At 38.8% G+C, this 20,954-nt stretch overlaps 1 protein-coding gene across 1 annotated transcript; it reads right to left on the bottom strand.

Annotated features, from left to right (window-relative positions):
- Nucleotides 1-330: 330 nt before the first annotated feature.
- Nucleotides 331-20,622, bottom strand: RWDD1 (RWD domain containing 1). Its single transcript, XM_056125159.1, has 7 exons — nucleotides 20,369-20,622; nucleotides 11,696-11,761; nucleotides 10,867-10,997; nucleotides 7,369-7,512; nucleotides 6,490-6,622; nucleotides 5,633-5,695; nucleotides 331-621 (listed from the first exon to the last, which is right to left on the bottom strand). The coding sequence occupies exons 1-7, from the start codon at nucleotides 20,439-20,441 to the stop codon at nucleotides 497-499; spliced, it is 735 nt and encodes a 244-aa protein (XP_055981134.1). The 5' UTR covers nucleotides 20,442-20,622; the 3' UTR covers nucleotides 331-496.
- Nucleotides 20,623-20,954: the final 332 nt, after the last annotated feature.

Raw genomic sequence — 20,954 nt, 5'->3', positions numbered from 1 at the left:
AAGCTAATAATCCATTTTATTTTTAACATAAGCTTCTGGTTTTTGCATGACCAAAGATTCATGTCATAAATGTTCTATTCCTCTTATGCATATATTTTGAATGACAACACTTAGAATCCAAAAGCTACCATTGTCTCCAGAAGGGAACTTGAAGTCACTCAAATATAAATACATACCACTCAAATATAAATAAATATAAATCCGCTCACAACTGCCCATCCCCAAGTTTTTGTAGACTGGCAGTAGATAGTGAGACACTAGATAATTATTTGCATTTAGATAATTATAAATATGTGACCATCTCCCCAATAATTGGAGGAATGAAACCAATTATATTTGAAATTTTAAGCTCAGTTTATTAAGTTCAATGATGAAAGCTCTCAGAAGAATATTCTCCTGAAAATTATTTTTTCTTAGAAAAAAAGAAAGAAAAATCAACACCCTCAAGGATAGCCACAGATGCTGTGGCAGTCAAGCTTGTCTACAGAGTAGTCTATTAGTCAGTCAAATCACTCTCTGGGTCAGCTGGATTGTAGTCTGGATCATCATCATCATCATCCTCCAATTCCAAGTCATCCATTTCCTGGAACAAAGACTCATCTACCTCCACACTGTTTCCAGCTGCAAAAGATGCAAGATTTCACAGTCAGTGTAATATTCAGGAAAAGACACAACCCACAGGCAGTATCAAACAGAAAGTTCTAAATATGCCTATGATGTGCAAATTATATTCTATGTACTACCGCAAGTTCTAACAAGCGATCTATTTTGCTCAGTAGAAATTAACATATTAGAACAACTACATGCTCCCAGATCAAATTTTAAGACTAATTTTATTTATTTTTATTCTTAAAATATTTCATATTTTACACGAATTAACCCAAAACACTTTGAATCCAAAAACTACCATTGTCTCCAGAGAATTTCAAAGATCATAGTTAAAAAAATCAAGTTCCTAAGGAAAGAAAAAAGCCTTTCAGATGAATTATATATGATGGTAAGTTAAAGACAATGATGATATTTCCCAGTTATGCAAAGTTGATTTTAAGTGGGCACAGGATCCATACCAGAAATTTCTCTCTCCCTAGTGACAGTTATAGTACTTAAATTCAATTCCACTTGCCATTTAATTGATAAATTTGATTTGATCTTTCTGCTCTCCTAGTTTCCCCCTGAAAGCAACATCACATTTTTACAAGAGTCCAAATGTCAACAAAGCAATATCCAGGTTTTGCATTCAGCAATTTGATTCTTCAGTCTTGAGTATATGAAGATAGGATATATAAGGTAGGATATTACTGTACTCTTGAATCACCAAAAAAATGTTTCTCTGCCTTCCCTTTCACACAGCCCACTGGCACTCAACTCAATGAGAATGAGTTTTGCATCATGCTTATTAACAACTGAGAAATAAAGTACCATTTGCTAGTAAATTTGGCCCAAATAACCAACTCTGTCTGGGAGATTTGAAAAAGGCCTCTCAAAGCAGGTAACATTAAAATATTTGCATAAACTTGATTTCACCAAGATAAAAAGGATGAATAATTCTACATGGAAGTATATGCAAAGGCAGAGAGAAATGGTAAGCTCTTGAACACTCCTAACCAGAATAATATTCTTGGGAAGTTGGGGAGAAGGAGGTACACCAAGCAGTGATCAGAACTCTAGGAACTACTCCCAGCAATACTCAGCCTTGTGTTGCTCATATCCAGCAGACTGGGAGCCACCAGGACCACCGCAGTGATGCTAAGAGAATCACACTGTACTGGAAAACAGACCCTAGGTGGTCTCCACATACCTGGCATCTCAGTCCATTTGAGCCATCTCCCTGCTCAATAACACATTTTTGTGGGGAAGTTGTATGTGTGTTCATGGGGGCGTGGGAAGGGAGTGGAAGGAGATACCTGGCTGTGGTCAGAGGGTTGGGGGAGAAACACAAGGCTGTTGCTCAGGGGTACTTCTGGAGTCACCCACAATAGTGCTCAGGGGATCATGCTGTGCTGGCAATAAAAAATCTACAGTCTCATACATGCAAGTGCTCTCCCACTATGCCATATCCTCAGTGACCTAATGAAATATTCTTGAGAAAGAGTACCTAGAGAGATACCAGATGAAGGGCAAATGGAAGTATTGTGTAAAACAACTTTTTCCTGTATGCAATAAAGGATCATCAGGGAATTTTAAATAGAAAAGCTACAATTAATATAAATTTTGGAAATTACACCTTTGAGGAGGCAACTACTAGGAAGGTAAGAACACTAGGAGGAAAATACTGAAGCAGGTAAATATTTAAAGAAGCTACTACATAGCAAAGCCCGGCAAGCTCCCTGTGACGTATTCGATATGCCAAACATAGTAACAACATGTCTCACAATGGAGACGTTACTGGGCCCGCTTGAGCAAATCGATGAACAACGGGGAGGACAGTGACAGTGACAGTGACTACAATAATACAGTGAAGATTGATTGAAAAAAAAAAGCCATCAATCAGGAGGGAAAATACCTAAAAGAAATTTCAGAGGCAAAATCAACAATTTTGGGTAAGTTATTGATATGAAGAGACACTTGCTCCATTAAACAGGTAAAGGAAGTCAAAAATAAGAGGATAAAGGTCAGAGCAATAGCACAGCAGGTATGACCTTTGCCTTGCATGCAGAAAACCCAGGTTCTATTCCTAGTATCCCATATGGTTTCCCTTGCTCCTGCCCACCAGGAATGATCCCACAGAGTAAGCCCTGAGCACTTCCAGGTATGGCCCCTCAAACCAAAAAACAAACAAAAGGACTAAGTGGATAGTAAAATTTCTAAAATGCAAAAGGATGTAAGACAAACTTCTTGGGGCTGAGAGAAAGTACAGCAAGTAAGACAATGCTTGCTTTGCACATGGCTGACCTGAGTTCAATCCCCAGCATCCCATACGGGCTTTTGAGCATCACCAGGAGTGATTTCTGAGTGCAGCAGACCAAGGAGTAACTCCTGAATAGTGTCAGGTATAGCCCAAAACCCTGATCAGATCTATAATTTCTAAACAAATTTCAATAAAATGAGCTCATCAAGAGAGGGATAGATAAGGGCATTCTTCCTCTTATTAGAGTAAAAATCTCAGGACCAGAGTATAATTAAGGAGTATTTAAGTAAGAGCTCATTTCAGATAAAACATGACTTAGTAGTGTGTGACAGTAACACTACTTCTTTCACTCTTTTTTAAAATTGTTGGTGAGTGGGCTGGAGAGATAGTACAATGGGTAAAGTGCTTGCCCTGCACATGGAATCCCCACCATTTGGTCATGGGAGACCCTTCAGGAGTGACTTGAAGCACAGAGCCAGCAGTAAGCTCTATGCTTATGGGTGACAAAAACAGATGGACGACAAAAACAAAACACCAAAAACAACACATACATATTTATGTGTATGTATACACACACACACACACACACACACACACACATGATGAGGTAACATAGTTACAATATAATAGCACTGCAGCACTGTCCTCCCACTGTTTATTGATTTGCTTAAGCAGGTCCTAGTAACATCTCCATTGTGAGACTTGTTGTTACTGTTTTTGACATATGAATATGCCACAGGGAGCTTGCCAAGCTCTGCCATGTGGGCAGGATACTCTTGGTAGCTTGCCGGGCTCTCCGAGAGGGATGGAGGAATCAAACCCGGGTCAGCCTGTACAAGGCAAACACCCTATCTGCTATGCTATCGCTCTGGTCCAGTTATAATACAATAGTATTAATATTTCCTTTTGGGGGGCACAATATTAGTGCAACTCCATCATTACAAAAGTGCCTAAGATGTTAACAACCACTGTCCTTATGTCACTTCTAGTTTGTTCCTCCTTCTCCTTTCCCAATTCCCTACCACCATCACCACCTGGTAATCAGTTCTACAGACAAAGTCCCAGAGTTTGCTATCATTAAATACTGTCCATTCCCCTGCTTTGTTTCTTTAATGTCACTAGAAGAGTGCGATCATCTGGTATTTGTCCTTTCTCCTCTGACTTATTTTGCTTAACCTTGTTCTCTGTGTCCATATATTTTGCAACTACAGAGGAACAGTATTAAGCTGATTACTATTCGTTACATGCATACAACAGTCTCTTTATTGATTAGTCTGTCTTTGGACATCTGGATTATTTCCAGATCTTGGCTCTTAGGAAATCACACATCTTTTCTGAGTTAATGACAATCTTCTTGAAATAGATGCCAAGGAGCAATATCACCAGGTCATTTGGGGGGAGTTCCGTTTTTTTTAAGTTTTTGAGAAATCCACACACATTTCCACAGAGGTGAACCACGTGACAATTACACCAATAATAAATCAATGTTTCTTTTTCACTGTACCCCACTGACACTGCTGCATTCCTGACTGTTTAATAATAGACATTCTCACTGGTATGAGGTGACATTTCCCTATTACCAGCATTTTCCAGATAACAAGGGATAAAAAACAGGTTTTCATGTCTACTGACCATCTGTGTCCTCTTTAACAAACTGTTCGTTATTCTCCCCATTTTTTGTTGGGGTTGTGGATTTTTTGTTGTTGAGTGCTTTATCTATCTTGGGTATTGGTCCTTTATCTGCAAATATGTTGTCCCATTCAGCAGTTTGTCTTAACCCTCTCTAGCAGTCTGGGAACAAGGTTAAAAAGGCCAGATGTGGAGCTAGAGCAACAGCACAGCGGGTAGGGCATTTGCCCTGCACGACGCGGCCAACCTGGGTTCGATTCCCAGCTTCCCATATCGTCCCCTGCCAGGGGAAATTCCTGAGTGCAAAGCCAGGAGTAACCCCTGTGCATTGCTGGGTGTGACCCCCCCCCCCCCAAACAAAAAAGGCCAGATGCTGGTCTGACAAGTACAGAACCATGGGGTACTAAGAGTGTTGTGGCTGAGTATAGAGCCCAGATTTTTTTTAAGTATATATATATATACACACACATATATAAACACATATACATTTATGTCATTATATATTTATATATATAGAGAGAGAGCACACACATATATAAAAGTTCACTCACACATACACACACACAAGCCATAAACTCTATGAGGGCAGAAAATTTGTCTCTATTATTCTCTGCAGTTTAATCAGCAGCAGAATAGCACTTGCCTTACAGTAGAGGTGAAATAAGTATTTGTGGGTGGATAGATAACAGAGGAATGGGAGACTGAAAATGGTTAAGGGCAAGGGGAAAAAAGGAAATTTAAATCACTAGATGCCCCAGAACAGCAAAAATAGTATGACATGAAAAAGCATTTGATTAGAGAGCATGTCAGGTGTTCCAGAGTTGATGTTTTAAAGAGCACCATGCCAGATCATGGAATAGTTTCCAAAATTTGTTTACTAGATATTTGAGGAAAACAAGTCACCCAAGCCAGAAGAGTCTGGTTTACTAGTTGTTAGAAACAAATATAACCATAATTGTTTATTTATTGTTATCTCTGATGCTTCAAAACACACTGCTGTAGGTTAAGGTATACGCTGACCAAAATGTAACATTTATTATTACACATGCATTTCTTTAGAGCTTTCGGAGAAATTTTTACATTATAAATATGATCTTCATGATTTAGCATTAAAAAAGCACATGTGGCACATGTAGATTTTTAATGTTATCTTACCATCCTCTAAGAACTGGATATCAGACGTGTCAAGATTATGATCTGTTTCAAATAGCTGTTTCCCTGAAAGAAATAAGGAAATGTGTTATCTGAACAGCAAATGATTATTTCATCTTCCCTACAGCCCTTTAAGAAGTAGAATAACCCAAGAAAACAAGTGTCAAACCTGATTTTCTTTGAATTTCAATAAATTTGGGGACTCAGCTATAATGCATATAAAATGTATTTTCATTGAAACAGAACAAGTTTAAATGGAAACACGCCTACTTAAGCCTTGAAAAAACAAAACTATTTGGCTGTATCTCTTCTGACATTAATCCTCAAAGTTATGGTAGCTATATAGTGAGATCTATGCACTGAAACACTGATTTAGTTATTGGGTTCCGGGTCACACCTGGTGATGTACAGGGGTAATTTCTGGCTCTGCACTCAGAAATTGCTCCTGATCCTCCTAAGGGAACCATATGGGATGTTGGGGATCAAAGCTGGGTCAGCCACATATAAGGCAAGCACCCTACTTGCCATACTACCTCTGTAGTTCCACACTACAATATTGAAATCAAAGACAAGACAAAAAAATTAATTTTTAGGGTCAGGAAACTCTAAATCAAAGATAAGACATAAAATTAATTATTAGGGTCTGGTAGATACTCTACTCAGAGTATCTGCAGTGCATGAGTCCAATCCCTGCACTACAAAATATCATAACTGTGTGAAGAAATATTATGTAGAAAGAACGTTTTCACTCTTTGACTTAAATGACATTACTATCTTACAGAAATCATGACAAATGATCCTATTGCAACATAAAAAATAATATAGGAGTGTTTGGAGAGAAGAGGATGTATGTATCATACCACTTAATTTATTTTTTCCTGCTTGCTCTTCTTCTTTCATTCGTTTCTTTTTAATTTCTAAGAGTTCTGCATCAAATTTGGCCTTCCAACTTAAGAAATTCTCAATTGTAACAGGAGTGCCATGAAATAATTGCTTAGAAAATAAAAAGACATGAATTAACAAATGAGGCAAGTTTATAGCATAAAACTCAATGACCTTCTAGAAAAAAAAGAACATAATCACTCAAAAAAAGAAAAAAGAAGAGCTAATTAAAATTTTTAAATATTTCATCTGATTTCTATACTCTACTTTCACTGTTTTTGAAATTTACTCTAAAAAAGCGCATTTTAAACTTTTAATTATAAAAAAAAATATACAAGAAATCCATTAACTATTCTTTTTCAGAAATTGGGGTTTTCTTTATATTTACCAAATATCTACATCTCTTAGCAAGAAGCTTTATAATTCAACTCTACACCACTGGTAAAATAATTTATAGTTCTTTATCTTTTTGCACGAATTTACAGATTACTAATTATTCCCCATCTATGCCACCAACCAAATATGAGACTTAAGTTTTAGCTTGTGAAAGGGCTGGTTTTTTTTTTTTTTTTTTTGCTTTTTGGGTCACACCCAGCGATGCACAGGGGTTATTCCTGGCTCTGCACTCAGGAATTACCGCTTGCGGTGCTCAGGGGGAGCAGATGGGATGCTGGGAATCAAACTCGGGTCGGCCGCATGCAAGGCAAACGCCCTATCGGCTGTGCTATCGCTCCAGCCCCTAACTTGTGAAAGGTTTGCTAAAATTAATTTTATTCTTGTAATTTCAAAAAAATTTACTGAAATTTCCAAATAATAAAACAAAATAGGTTTAAGAAAAAAATAACTTTTAAATATACCTTTTCAGCTTCTTCTGCTTCCTTTTCTTTTTGTTTCTTTTCTTCTTCTCTTCTAGTTTTTATTTGATCTACTATTTCATTTAATTTTTCCTGCACAGCTGTTACTAAGGTGAAGATCATTACCATACCAAGGTTTTCTTCTGCCTATATAAGCAAAAACAAAACAAGAAAAACCCTGCAGTGAGAAAATGTACATCTCAGAAAAACTGAAACCAATAATAAAAATAAATATTTCACATAAATCACTCTATACAAGTGTGCTTACAAATTTACCATGCTTCAAACCCAGACAATAAATGACCATATAATATTTGAATATATGGTAAATAACATCTTAAATTTTAAGTCTTATAATTTGCAATAAACAACCATAAAGCTATTTCAGTATGTTCTGTTTAATAAAACTATAAGTAGGATTTATAAACTCTGTCCCTACAGTAAATAGTACCATTAATTATTCAGCATGGTTTTCATTATACTTGTTCTTGATGAGTATTTTAAGAACAATGAAAATGAACATACACTCTTAAGTCAAAGTGATTTTACAAATTGGTGAATATAAAATGTGGAGACTTTCATAACTTATCTTTATTTTGTGTGTGTTTTCTTTTTTTTTCAGTATTAAAGGGGTTTAAGTCAAACATAAAACCTCTCTAATTTATGAAAGGGACACACAAAATTATTTGGAAGTTAGTCATTTAAAGGCAGAGTAAAATAAAACAAGATACCTTGGTCATCCACAAAAACAAGAGGATTTCAATGAGACAAAAAGACAAAACATCCTCCAAAATATAAAATCCAAAATATCTATAAGCAAAGTAAAAATAATTTCTAAAAATTGAAGAGGTATTTCATGTCTAAGGCCCTCAATGAGTATCAGATTAGGCCCTATAACCTTCAAAGGGATTTCTCTATGAACTAAGATAGATATCCTAAGTCTGATTTTTAAAAAGCCTCCTTTTCTGAGTATCCAGACATATTGTAAGTGCCCACTATTGAGTGACTTGGATATACTATCACACTGAATTCGTCATTATCTCCACAGAGAATCATACCATCATCCACTTAGACTGAACATTCACATCACAGTTTTTTACCTATTCTCATCTACCAAATTCCTAAGTAGTTTTCTTAAAACCTCTGGTCTTGGGGTCAAATTGTGGCTCAAAAGTATGAAACATGCTTTTATGGATTGGACCTTGGGTTCAATCCCCAGAACAGCCAAAAACAAACAAAAAGTAAAAAAACTCTGGTCTGTTGCTCCTGATATCAATTTCTCTAACCATTCAATACACTTACAAAACTATTCTAGTGGATCTCTTCCTTAAAAACTACCTAAATCGGAAATAAGCTCATCTTTTTATTTAAAAAGAAGGTTCTTTGGGAATAATTTATTTAGTTCTATCACATATTATCACCAATCTCAAATTCTAAGCTTGAGTTACTTATACTTAGTATGATGAGAAGTTCTGGAAGGAAGTAAGACTCAGGGCAGGAGCAAGAGTACAGTGGTTAGGGCTCTTGCCTCTCAGGCAGTAGACCCAAGTTTTATCCCAGCATTTCATATGTTCCCCAAGCCCTGACAGAAGTAATTTTTACGTGCAGAGACAGGAGTAACTCCTGAACAATGCAGGAGTGGGTAACTCCTCTGAGCCCACAAAAGGGGGAAATATTAGTCTCTTCTTTTCCCTCAAATTCCACTCTTTGATAAGCTTGATCCTTACTCTGAAATGCCTCTATTTCCTATAGTCTGGCAAACTCTTTCTTCAGATCACAGCTTCCTGAAAACTACTACAATACCTCAAATCTAAGTCCACTCACGTAGTATTGACGTCACCCTATATTCCCCATAAACTAATGGCTACCAGTTCACTATTATATTCCTCACCATATCACATACCTGAATGCTTGATATATTTCAGAAAACAAATCCCAGTATAATCTCTTTTCTAAAAGTTTACTGTTCTGACTGAAAAGCAAAAATAAGATTCATATGGGAGCTACACAACTAGAAGTTATACCAAAACATTTCCATAACAAGAAATTTCATATTATGACTATCTTTATCTTGACATTTTTTTCACTCTAAATGAAACTTTCTACTGTTAGCAACAGTGGACAAACACTTAAATGAGAATAGGAAAATTATAACTTGGCACAACCAAGTTTGTAGTTCAATCTGGCACTACATAAAAAAATTCCTTAGTATGTATACACTTTAATTCAGCAAACCGAATTCCAGAGAACACTGTGCTAATATAACCATCAATAGTTTATTCAATTGTTCAAAAGGTTTCTAATTGTCTCTATGCCAGATAGTAGAGATCAATGGAGACACCTCTGTAAGGATTTAAAGGCAGTAAAATACAAGAGTGTTCAAAGAATTATATAATAGACAGGAAATAACTCAGTGATCAGGGGTTTATGCTTTGTATGTGTCAGGATCCAAGTTTGAAATGTGGCACAGCACAGCGTAGCCTCCCAAAAGCTCTGAAGTAACTTTGGAGGCCACCGAGCACCACAGGATGGGCTACTGGTCCTGGGGCACCACTTCATACTTGAGCACCAGTAGCAATCTAAGTATCAGTGAGTATTGGCTAAGTATCACTGAGAGTGATCTTGGGGTCTCCAGAAAACTGCCTGAGCAACATCCACCATCCAAAAAAATGATACATGGATGGTTTTGTTCCCATTCATTATCCAGGAATTATTTTTGTACAGACACCATTACTGCACAGATAGAAAACTACCAAAAGAAACCATTTTTTTGAAGGGGTTCTGGGCCACATCCAGCAGTGCTCAGGGACTAGTTCCAACTCTATATTTAGGAGTGACTCTCTATATTGAGGAACATATGTGATAGCAGCAATGCAAACCATGGTCATGGTAATTGCAGCTATATGCAAAGCAAGTGCATTTAGCTAGTCCTATTCCTCTGGCCCCTCTATCAAAATTAATTCACCAAAAATCACAAGGGTAATTTTTTCAGTACTGTAAATTAAACCAACGACCTCACACATGCAATGTAAACTACTGAGCCAGCTGTCTTACTGAAAGTTGACAGTAATAGTTGGAAACAAAAATAAAAATAAGTGCTTTGTGTTTGCACATACATATGTGTGTATACAGAATGTTTTCTGCTCGAAAATATGGTTACATATGTAACAAACCGTTTCTACTCTTAAAATTCATGTAATATATAGATACTGTCACTGTCACTGTCCTCCCTTTGCTCTAGCAGGCCCAGTAACATCTCCATTGTGACAACTGTTACTGTGTTTGGCATATCAAATACATCACGCTTACCTTCCCAGGCTTTGCTGTGCATGCAAAATACTCTCAGTAGCTTGCTGAGCTCTCTGAGAGGGGCGGAGGAATTGAACTTGGGTCAGCCATGTTGGCCGCTTGCAAGGCAAACGCCCTAACCACTGTGCTATCGCTCCAGCCCATATATAACCAACAAAAAATAGCTATAAAACATAAAATATATTTACTTACCTGTAATTCTAATAATTTTAAAATGTCTGAGACATCATTATCTTCTAGATTTTCCTGGGAGAATATTTCATAAAGGGGGGCTTCATCTGGATATTTTTCACTATACGTAAACTTGAGGGTAGTTTGGACAGCTAAAGATAAAAGATTGTGTTGTGAACATGTTAAAATGCAAATTACAGAGGTCTTTATCTTGCTAAACTAGTTATTAACTCAAAATGTGTCAATGAAAAGTACCAAAATAAATTTTCCTTCAAAGGAAAAACATCTTACAGTGGAACAAGATAATCACCAAGACAAACAACAAATTTCATAAAACTAAGTGAAAGTAAACTAGGGGAATACCAAAAATCACTTCAAGCATCTGAATACCTCGGAACTTATCAGTATCTTACCACATTACAAGTCTAAGAAAGAAGAGACAAAAGTCATTCTCTTTCATTTTTTGTCTTTGAAGCTACACCCAGGGGAGCTCAGGGACCCATTTCCAGCCCAGTGCTCAGCTCAGGGTCCTTCCCAACAGTGCTCTAAAGGACCATATATACAACTAGCCTCCAGCAAGCAATGCATGTCCAGTAGCACTCTGAGGTAACTCTCCAATCCAATCATTCTTTTTTTTTAGAACCCTCCTTATAGCGAACAAAAAGTACTGAATATTAGACACAGGAAAAATAGGAAAAATATTACCATTGGCTCAATCAGGTACTTACACAGTCTTAACAAAACTTTAACACCTTGAACAATATTCAAGAAAACAGTAGCAGAAAAAGTTCAATTCCTAGAACAGTAAAATTAAGAAAACCCTCAAGGAAGTACTTTGGGTTAAACTTACTTTCATCATTTTCTCCAGCCTCAGATGCCACAGTAATAGTAAAGCTGGGTGGGTTTTCTGATAATACTGCAAGGAAATACACACAGTTATAAAAATACTTCTTAAGCAAATGCTTTCCATTATTAGCAAAATTATTAACCAGTCTTAGAAACTGACCTCTAGTCTGTATTGCCATTTCTATACAGATTGAATAGTGCATTCAAATGATAAAAATATTCATTGACAAGGGCAAGGGGAGAGATCAAAGCTTTTCATGCAGGAGGCCCAAGTTCAACCCCCAGCATTATGCAGTCCCCCAAGCACTGCCAGGAGCAACTCTGAAACAGGAGCCAGAAGTAGTCCCAAGTTCCAGAAGGTATGATTCAAAAAACAAACATAAAAGCCTCCATATTTCTATTTTAATCTAGGGTTTTCTTTAATCTGGAAAGAAATACTAGAGTTAAAAACCCTCTTTGAGTTTTACCAAATCAACTAAACTAATTAATACACCTTTTCGTTTTAGTATGCCAAAGAGCAAACTCTGGCTTCATACCTACAGAGCACGTGTTCCCACCACTAAGTACATCTCCAACCCTTTGAAGAATGAAAAGTTTCCCCATGAAAATGACTCAGCTTTTTATACTCAAGAGCTTCTAAAGTCACTAAATATTCATCATCTCTCAAGTTTTCAAAATACAGGGCTTTATTTTTAAATGGTTTACACTTACTTGAAGCAATGAAGACTATCTTTTGCCAGGAAAAGAAAAGATTCACTGGACTCCTTTTTCTTTCCTTCTTTTTTTTGACCCACACCTGGCAGTGTTCAGGGGTTACACTGGACAGTCCTGAAGGAAGCATGCAGTGTTGGGGACTAAACCCTGGCCTCCTGCATGCAAAGCATGCACTCATAGCATGCGGGGAGGGGAAAGGAAAGAAAGGGGCAGCTCATGCTGAAAACTCCCTGAAATGTGATTATAATACATCTTTTATAATTCTGATTGGGATTATCTTTTAACCAGTGTGTCTATATTTGATAAATTTAATCTGTTTTTTTTTCAAGTCCAACATTAATGCTTGCATGTCATGAAGGTCTAAGCAGTACAACTATATAAATAAAGGTTTGGTCCAACAACATGACAATGTACTACAAAATTCTATATCTCCATAAAACACCAAGTTAGGGGGTTACCTATACCCATAAAAACAGCTAACATTTATCAATTATTCTGTGACTGCACTGTACTATGTATTTACATCAAGATCCTTTAATTTTCAAACCAAGTCCATAATTTTGTAGGTCGTGTATCTTGCCAAATTTGAGTTGAAGAGTGAAGTGAACCCAAGTTTATGAAAGTCAGGACACCTAAGGAAAAGGAAACTGTCACACTAAGACAAATGGATATTTCAGAAATGTTAAAATGTAAAAGTGCCTTATAATCAATAAAATATAATATCATCCTAGTTTTATAAAAGTTCCACCTGAGATAAAAGAGTTTTAAAATAATTTCCTCAAGTCTATCGACCTAGCAACTAGCAGAACTGAATAAACTGTATACAGTTCATAGAAAAACTCTAAAAATATTGGTGCACAGGGTCAGGGAGAGAGAGTACAAAGGGTAAGGTACTTGCCTTGCACACAGCCAACACAGGTTCAATCCCTGGTACTGCTTATGGTCCCCATATGGTCCCCTGAGCACAGAACCAGGAGTAAGCTCTGAGCAGAGCAAGGTATGGTCCAAACATAGTCACACACATGTAAGTACACACATAACCACATCCACACATAGAAAACATGCATATACACACAGACAAAAAAAATTCCCAGCTATGATATATCTGAAGAACAGTGGGTAATTTCTATAGAAAGTATGCAATCAAAAATGGGCAAGGAACACTACAGAGAGATGCAATAACTAAAGCTATAAGAAAGCCCAAGAGAAAATAGAAATAGAAGCTCATACTGGCTCTAAAAGGAATCCTAAATCTGGGAAACAAAGAAAAGGAAAAAGCACCCAGACTAAAAGCAGCAGTAATGGGAGTTACAAATGCTCTAGAGACAACAGCGTTAATGGAAGCCACTTGCAAAGTTTCAGGAAGAAATAAAAGATTTTCTCCATCCCACCCAATCCTACCCAATGTCTCACACCACAGATCTTTTCCTAGCAGATTTTATCATATCATGATCAGCCTATAGAAGTTCTCTGTGTATAGTGCTATTGGGATTGGTTGTAAGAAAGAGGTGTTGTGTCCCGACGAAGGCAGGTCAGCCCAGTGCCCACCCAAACAGAGCCCCTCCACCTTCAGCCAATTGCTCCCTCCACCCCCAGCCAGTTGCTCTCACAGTCCAAAATCACTGCCATGCCCTTGGCCAGACTCCATGGTCTCAAAACTAACCACCATGAAATTAACTTGCTGAAAACTCAGATATGCAGATTTTGTGACTGATATCTCCAGGTTTTCTTAATGTTGGAATGAGCTACCTCCCCCCTGCCACCTCCGTGTACTTCCAAGAAACCCAGTAGTCATGTCTGCACCCCAAAGCCACCACCCAATTGAAACTTTAACTCCAAATGTACCACCTATTAAAAATTCCAGACTTTCTGGACATCTCAAACTCTACAACACTGATAAACCAGTTTGGTTGGGATGTAACGTAGAAGCCAACCGATCTTGATTAACAGAACATAAACAGAGAAGGCTTAACCTGCAACAACATCTTAGTAATCTCTCATTCAAGGACTTAATGTCTCCATGAAGAGATAAAATTTACACTAATTTTCTTCCACGAAAACATTTTTTGATAGTTCTGCTAGCAAAGTATTGATAACAAACAATATAAAATAAATTACTGAGGCCCTGCTATAGAGGCAGGCTTAAGAGGTCATTGGGAAAAATGGTGGAGGGAAGGTGTACTGGTGGTGGGATTGGTGTCTAAGTACTGAATGTCTGTAACAAATCATAAACAACTTTGTAAACCAGTGTTTACATAAAGTGTAAGGGAAAAATTTACTTATGTAGGCCTTACTGATTTCATGTAAACGCTATAATATATTAAAGCAAAATAACTTTAAAGTTTTATAAATGACAAGTGAGACATGATTATTACCATGAGATCCAAATATAAAAATTCAAGGTAATATTCTTTAGGTTCCAGATTTGAAAACATATATGCAAAAGAGAATAGGCATTTTATTATACTGTATTAAGTGGTTTTAATTTTATTTACACAGTTCAAAATTATACAATAATCACAAATTGGCTCTTACTGATTCATTTTCTAACCATTCTATTTACTATTTCTTAAAGTTTTATTGGGTTAAGCAATGTAAAGTAAATCTGTTTTGTGCCTAAGGGGCAGGTTGGGATTGGGAGGGAAACTGGGGGTACTAGTGGGGGGAAAGTCACACTGGTGGTGCTGGAGCACTAAATGCTTGAAACAACTGTATAATGAACAACTCCGTAAAGCATGGTGTTTTTAATAGAAATTAATTAAAACAAAACAAGAAAAAGGTGGTGTCATAGTAGCCAACAACTGAAAACATCCATAACCCAAAGCCTAGGACACCACCCCAGATATTGAGATCTGGATTCAATGTCTGCAGCATGCACTGTCTAAACCTGTGTGTTTGTTGGGGGAGTAGGAAGGAGACAAAGACCCAATGGTCTTAAAGATCATACCTAACTCCCAACCAAGCCCTCTGTGATTTGGCCCTGCTTACTTGTCCAACTCTCATCTTCCATGACTTTCACTTCTCTGTTGTTTCCAGCAATGCTGAATAACTAGTTCTTTGAACAAACTCTGCTCATGTAAACTCTACTTTGTTTTCACATTTCCCCCTTTTTTAATTATGCCATTTTTCTAGCTGTTGTTGGTGGTGGTGTTTTGTTTTGCTCTGTTTTGGTAGGGGGTGGACACCTCACTGGTCCCCAGGAATTACTTAGGAATTAATTAATTAGTCCCCAGGAATTACTTAGGAAATAATTACTTAGGAAATAATTAGTCAAGAATTACTTCTGGCCGTGCTCAGGGGACCATGTGGTTGCTGGCAACTGAACCCAGTTTGCCTTGTGTAAGGCAAGTACCTTACTTGATGTGCCATCTCTCTGAACCCTAGTAATGCCATTTTTAAGTGAGCATATTTGTCCACCCAGAATTAAGACTACATTTCTCAAACTATCAGCTAGATCTAATCAAATGACTAACCTTTAGCTAATGAAAACAGAAGCAAATATATTCTTTTATAGTTTCTGGGAATTTCCTTTAAAATTCCCTCTATTTTATGCCCCACTCTTTTCTTCCATTCCTTTTTCTATCCTATAATCTGGAAATATATCCTTCTTGACCAAGAGGGTGTAAATTTATATATACATATATATAACCATATATGATTTGCATATATGTATACATGTATGTATTTTTGAGTGTTTTTATTGAATGAAATTTACTTAGAAAGATGTGAAAGAAGAATAGAAAGGGATATGTATTCAAAAGAGAGTATGTGTTTCTCTAGATTAGAAAAATCAGAAAAAAAAAATCAAGCAAAGAGACAGAGACAAGCAAGTAAGGGACATTTTCAAGGGAAAACCAGAGTTTGAAGAGCAAGCCTTGTATCTTAAAGATAGAGATCAAATAGCAGCCTGTATTCACAAGGAATTCCTGGAATAGAGTGCTACCACCATTCTTTAACCTCTTAACACCACTATTTTGTGGGTGGTTGTCACTGTGTAATCCAATTTAACAAACATAAAAAAAGAATTGTGTTCCAAATTTTGGAAGTGATTTTAAAAGAAATGAAAGTTATTCAACTATATTTGAAAAACTAATGACTCCTGGGACCAGGACTATAGTAGAGAGGATCAGGTGCCTGCCTGCCTTGCACACAGCTACCCAGGTGCTATTCCCAGCATCCCAGACGGTCTCTCAAGAACCACCAGGAGTTAATTACTGAGTAAAGTCAGAAATAAGCTCTGGGCATTGATGGGTGAGGCCACAAAACAAAACAAAAAAAGAAAACTAATTCCTGAGTGTTGATCAAGGATAAACAGAAGACTAGTAAAATGGCATAAGAGAAAGAACCAGAAGAAATTGAAGTATTAGCTTACATTAAGGACAAAAGATAGTAAACTATAAAATATGATTTTGTCAAGAACAGAGATAATGAAGAAAGTAGGTGAAAAATATCCAAAGGGATACACAAATAACATTAAGGTTTTACTAAAGAACTACAGTGAATAAACTGACCTTTGTCCCTGTAAGATGCAACTGCAATTGCTAATCCCTGCAGGTTGCTACTTTGATATACTGAAACAAAGAAATAGGTATGTAGCTCCACTATCAAAAACCAAACGTCACTGGATTACTGTTATCCAGTTGTTCATGGATTGCTCCAGCAGCGAGTGGCAGTAAATCTAAAATCTCAAGGCTGGGATGAATGGAGACCTTACTGAAAGCTGCTTAAAGACCACTGTCACTGTCCACTGTCCTCCCGCTGTTCATCGATTTTGCTCGAACGGGCCCAGTAACATCTCCATTTTTTTTTCCCTGAGACTTGTTGTTACTGTGTTTGGCATATTGTATACGTCACGGGTAACTTGCCAGGCTTTGTCATGTGGGCGAGATACTCTCAGTAGCTTGCCGTGCTCTCCCAGAGGGGCAGAGGAATCGAACCTGGCTTGGTCGGGCTGGCTGCTCACAAGGCAAACGCCCTACCGCTGTGCTATCGCTTCAACCCAAAAAGAGCAAACATAATTAAAGAAATTTGACTTTGAGTAAGCCTGATTAGCAACCAATTTGCTCCAACTGCACAACTTTGACTACACAAAATAGTCAAAGATTCTGATACAGAAATGGGAAAATCGAATTTTACCACTTGGTAGGACTGTGAAACACTACTAAAGGAGACCCTGGTATCTGTTAAGTCCTTTTATATTTTGTAAAACTAGTTTTTAGGATAATTTGAATCATTGTGTAACCAAGTTAAAGAACAGGCATACATAAATCAATAAACTGCATTGGTCTGAAGAGATAGTATAGCAGATAGGGTTACCTGCCTTGCACACAGTCCATCCAGTTTGATTCTCAGCACTCTATTTGGTCCCCTGAGTATTGCAAGGAGTGATCCCTGAGTATAGAGCCTGTACTAAGCCCTGAACACAGCCAAGTATGCCCCCCTCTCAAAAAAAAAAAAAGAACCTGAATAAACTGTACTATGATTTGTTACATTTCACCAAAAAAAAAAAAAAAACCTGAACAAACTGTACTATGATTTGCTACACTTCACCAAAAAAAAAAAAGTGACAATGGACCAAAAATTCTTTGCAAATAAAACTATCAATTCTAAGGCTGGGCTACAGCTTTGTGCCTATGGCGAAGGGCTGGCTGGATTGTATTTCTTCAGCAATTATAAGAGGGAGAAAGCCACAAAGTCAGCTCTATTGCTCTGTTAAGAACTCAGCTACCTACCCTCCTCCATGAAGTGTAACTATTTCCTTCACCAACAATTCTAAGCATTTACCAAATCTAATATAAAATCTGATTCAAAATAAGGTTAGAAAACTACCAATTGGGGTTTCTTGGCAAACTGAAGCAAGCTCTTTTTTTTAAATCTGAATGAAACATGAAAGGCTGAAATGAACACAAAAGAAAGTTGCAAAACAGTAGCGCTGTCAACCTCAAGATTTCAAACTATCAAACATGAAACAATATTCCAAAAAATAGCTCCCTCTTCAGGGAGGTTTCAGGATGAACATGATCAAGGAGAGTAAGGCAAGTAGCAAAGGTATATACTAAAACACCTCATTTTATGTATTGCTAAAAGTGGAGGAACGCTGATAAGAATTAGACATAGATGGGTCACTGATACTGCAGACTATGTCAAAGATTCATGAGTTCTATTTTATGATCTTGGCTCAGCAACAAGGTCATTCATCTGTCAAGACTACTGAACTATATCAGAGCCTACTACAATTTGAAAGAGGACAGAATTGAGTTTAAGATTATCACATTTGGGGCCTGAGCCGGTAGGGCAGGGCACTTGCCTTGCATGTCTCCCACCTGGGCTGGATCCCCAACATCTCACATAGTCCCAGGAGCCCCCCAAAAGTGATTCCTGAATGCAGAGCCTCGAGAAAGCCCTGAGCACTGCCATGTGTGCCCCCCAAATAAAACAACAAAAAAGGATCACTTTTATAAATGTTTACATGCATAGTATTAAATGAGGAAAACCAACTTATCTTACACTTTCTTGACTGCCTACAGTGTCATGCCTTTTATACTTCCAAAGGCTAGAAATGACTGAGTGTCACAATTAAGAATATATCCAACAAACAACCCTCTATTTGACTTAGACATTGATATTAAGCAAAGATAGAGAAGGGAGCCAGACTCCATACACACTCACCCAGTTAATGACACTCTTAAAACCCCTCTTCACTCATCCCCTTAATATCCTCACAGCACAGATGTACTGCTGGTGAGAGAGAACATGAACAGGACTGGAGCTATACAGGGGTAGCTGAGAGACATCTGCCTGTTGGCAAAGCAGAACAAAATTTGCTACCGTTGCAGTGGTGAAAAGATGGTACCAAAAAAAGAAAAAAATCAAGCTCAACTAAACAATGATGAGGAGCAGTTGGAATTTATGAATTTAAACAACATCTCATATTCTCTGCTTTCTGATAAGCATAATGAACATTCTAAGGAAGCAATGGAGAATGTTTGTCTCACAAAGCCAGGCTCTACTCCCTACTCTTGGCTTTATTTGATCACATATCAAAACCTGGAAGTAACAGGAGAAGTCACATTAACATCGTTATCTTGCAGCATCCAGAATCTTCCTTTAAGATCTACTAATTTATTTGACACTCACCCAATTTAACAAGTAATCTTTGCTACTTTCATCCCAGGTGGAGGAAGAATACAAATCCCACCAGGCCAGAAGGTAAAGAAGTAACTCGAGTACCAACCATGTCGCTAACCTGCGTGCAGGTGGACCCCGCGCAAGCCACGTACCCTCCAGTAAGTGAAGTTCAGGCTGGGTGATATCTACCTATCTCTTCCGGTCTAACAACCTGTGACTCTATAGCGAAAGTGAAGTGGGAATTCAACAGTCAATAGGAATTCTACAAAATGATGCGGTAGCGGGGGGAAAAAAGAAAGAAAAGAAATCGACAAACTTCAGGGTCAAAGTCATAACTCAAACCGATTCGGGGCAACTCTGAAGACTGCACGCTGAATCCCACTAATTCTAAAAATTCCCACGTAAGAAAAAAAAAGTTTCTTTAAGGGTGAAAATGTGAAAACTAACACTTTCTGTGTCTCGGGAGAGACTGCTAGCCACCGGAGGAACAGCGAATCGTCAATTTCACGGAGCCACCCCCCTCCCACTCCCACCCCTTCCCGGGGCTGCTTATAAGTTGCACACTCCTCCAAGTGCCCCAGACTCATCCCAGGCCCAACTTTTCCCTGGACCTCACCGACGTCTCCCAAACTCAGGTTTCGGGGCATTGGCGGAAAAAGGGAAACAGCTGCGGAGTTACTAGCTGTGGAATTACTGGCTGGGGTGAAGAACTTGACAAGAGGATGGTGGCCGAGACTGCCACGCGGCCTCGCTAGCCACTTCTCCTTCTCCATCCCGGCTCGGGAGCCCGAGGGCGGCGGCTGCTCCAACCCGGGATCGCGGCCGCGGAAGTCACCTGTGAAGGAGTCGGGGTAGATGGACTCCAGAGCCTCTAGCTCGTTGCGCTGCTCCTCGACGTAATCTGTCATCCTGGCCCTGGCTGCTGCCCATGGATCGCCCAGACACGCAGGCGGCGCGCTTGCAGCTGGGGCCGGGGGCCGCGCCGCGAGAGCTGGCGGCGGCCGGCCGGGCGCAGGCGCACAGTCCCGGGCGGGCGAAAAGGCCCGGGGCCCAAAGCCTGGCCGGGCCTGCTGAGCAACAGCCCCGCGCCGGCCTCCGCCGGCTCCCTCGTTCTGTGTTCGGCTTCTTAGGTCTGGCTCCGGAGTCACCGTTGCGCTTGCCTGTACCACTCCCGCGTGGGATTCGCCGGCGTGGTGGCAACCCACCGTCCGGCATTCGCTGCAGACACCTACGCCGGGGTTGCCGACGTTGTGGGACCTGAAGCTAAGAGAAGCCCCTGCAGCACAACATCGTCGCTCGACTTGTGTGGGCTGAAGGCCCGCCTCGCCGGTCCGAGTGGGACCGCGGCACCGGCAGCTGGATGCTGTAGAGGCTCGAGCGAATTTCGTGGATTCTGGCTTCCGCTTTGTGTCTCTTTGGCT

This window comes from Sorex fumeus, unplaced genomic scaffold, assembly GCF_029834395.1.
Source record: "Sorex fumeus unplaced genomic scaffold, SorFum_2.1 ptg000054l, whole genome shotgun sequence".
In the NCBI taxonomy this organism is placed as follows: Eukaryota; Metazoa; Chordata; class Mammalia; order Eulipotyphla; family Soricidae; genus Sorex; species Sorex fumeus.
Note: the sequence above shows the minus strand (reverse complement) of the source record. Positions and strands in the feature narration are given on the sequence as shown.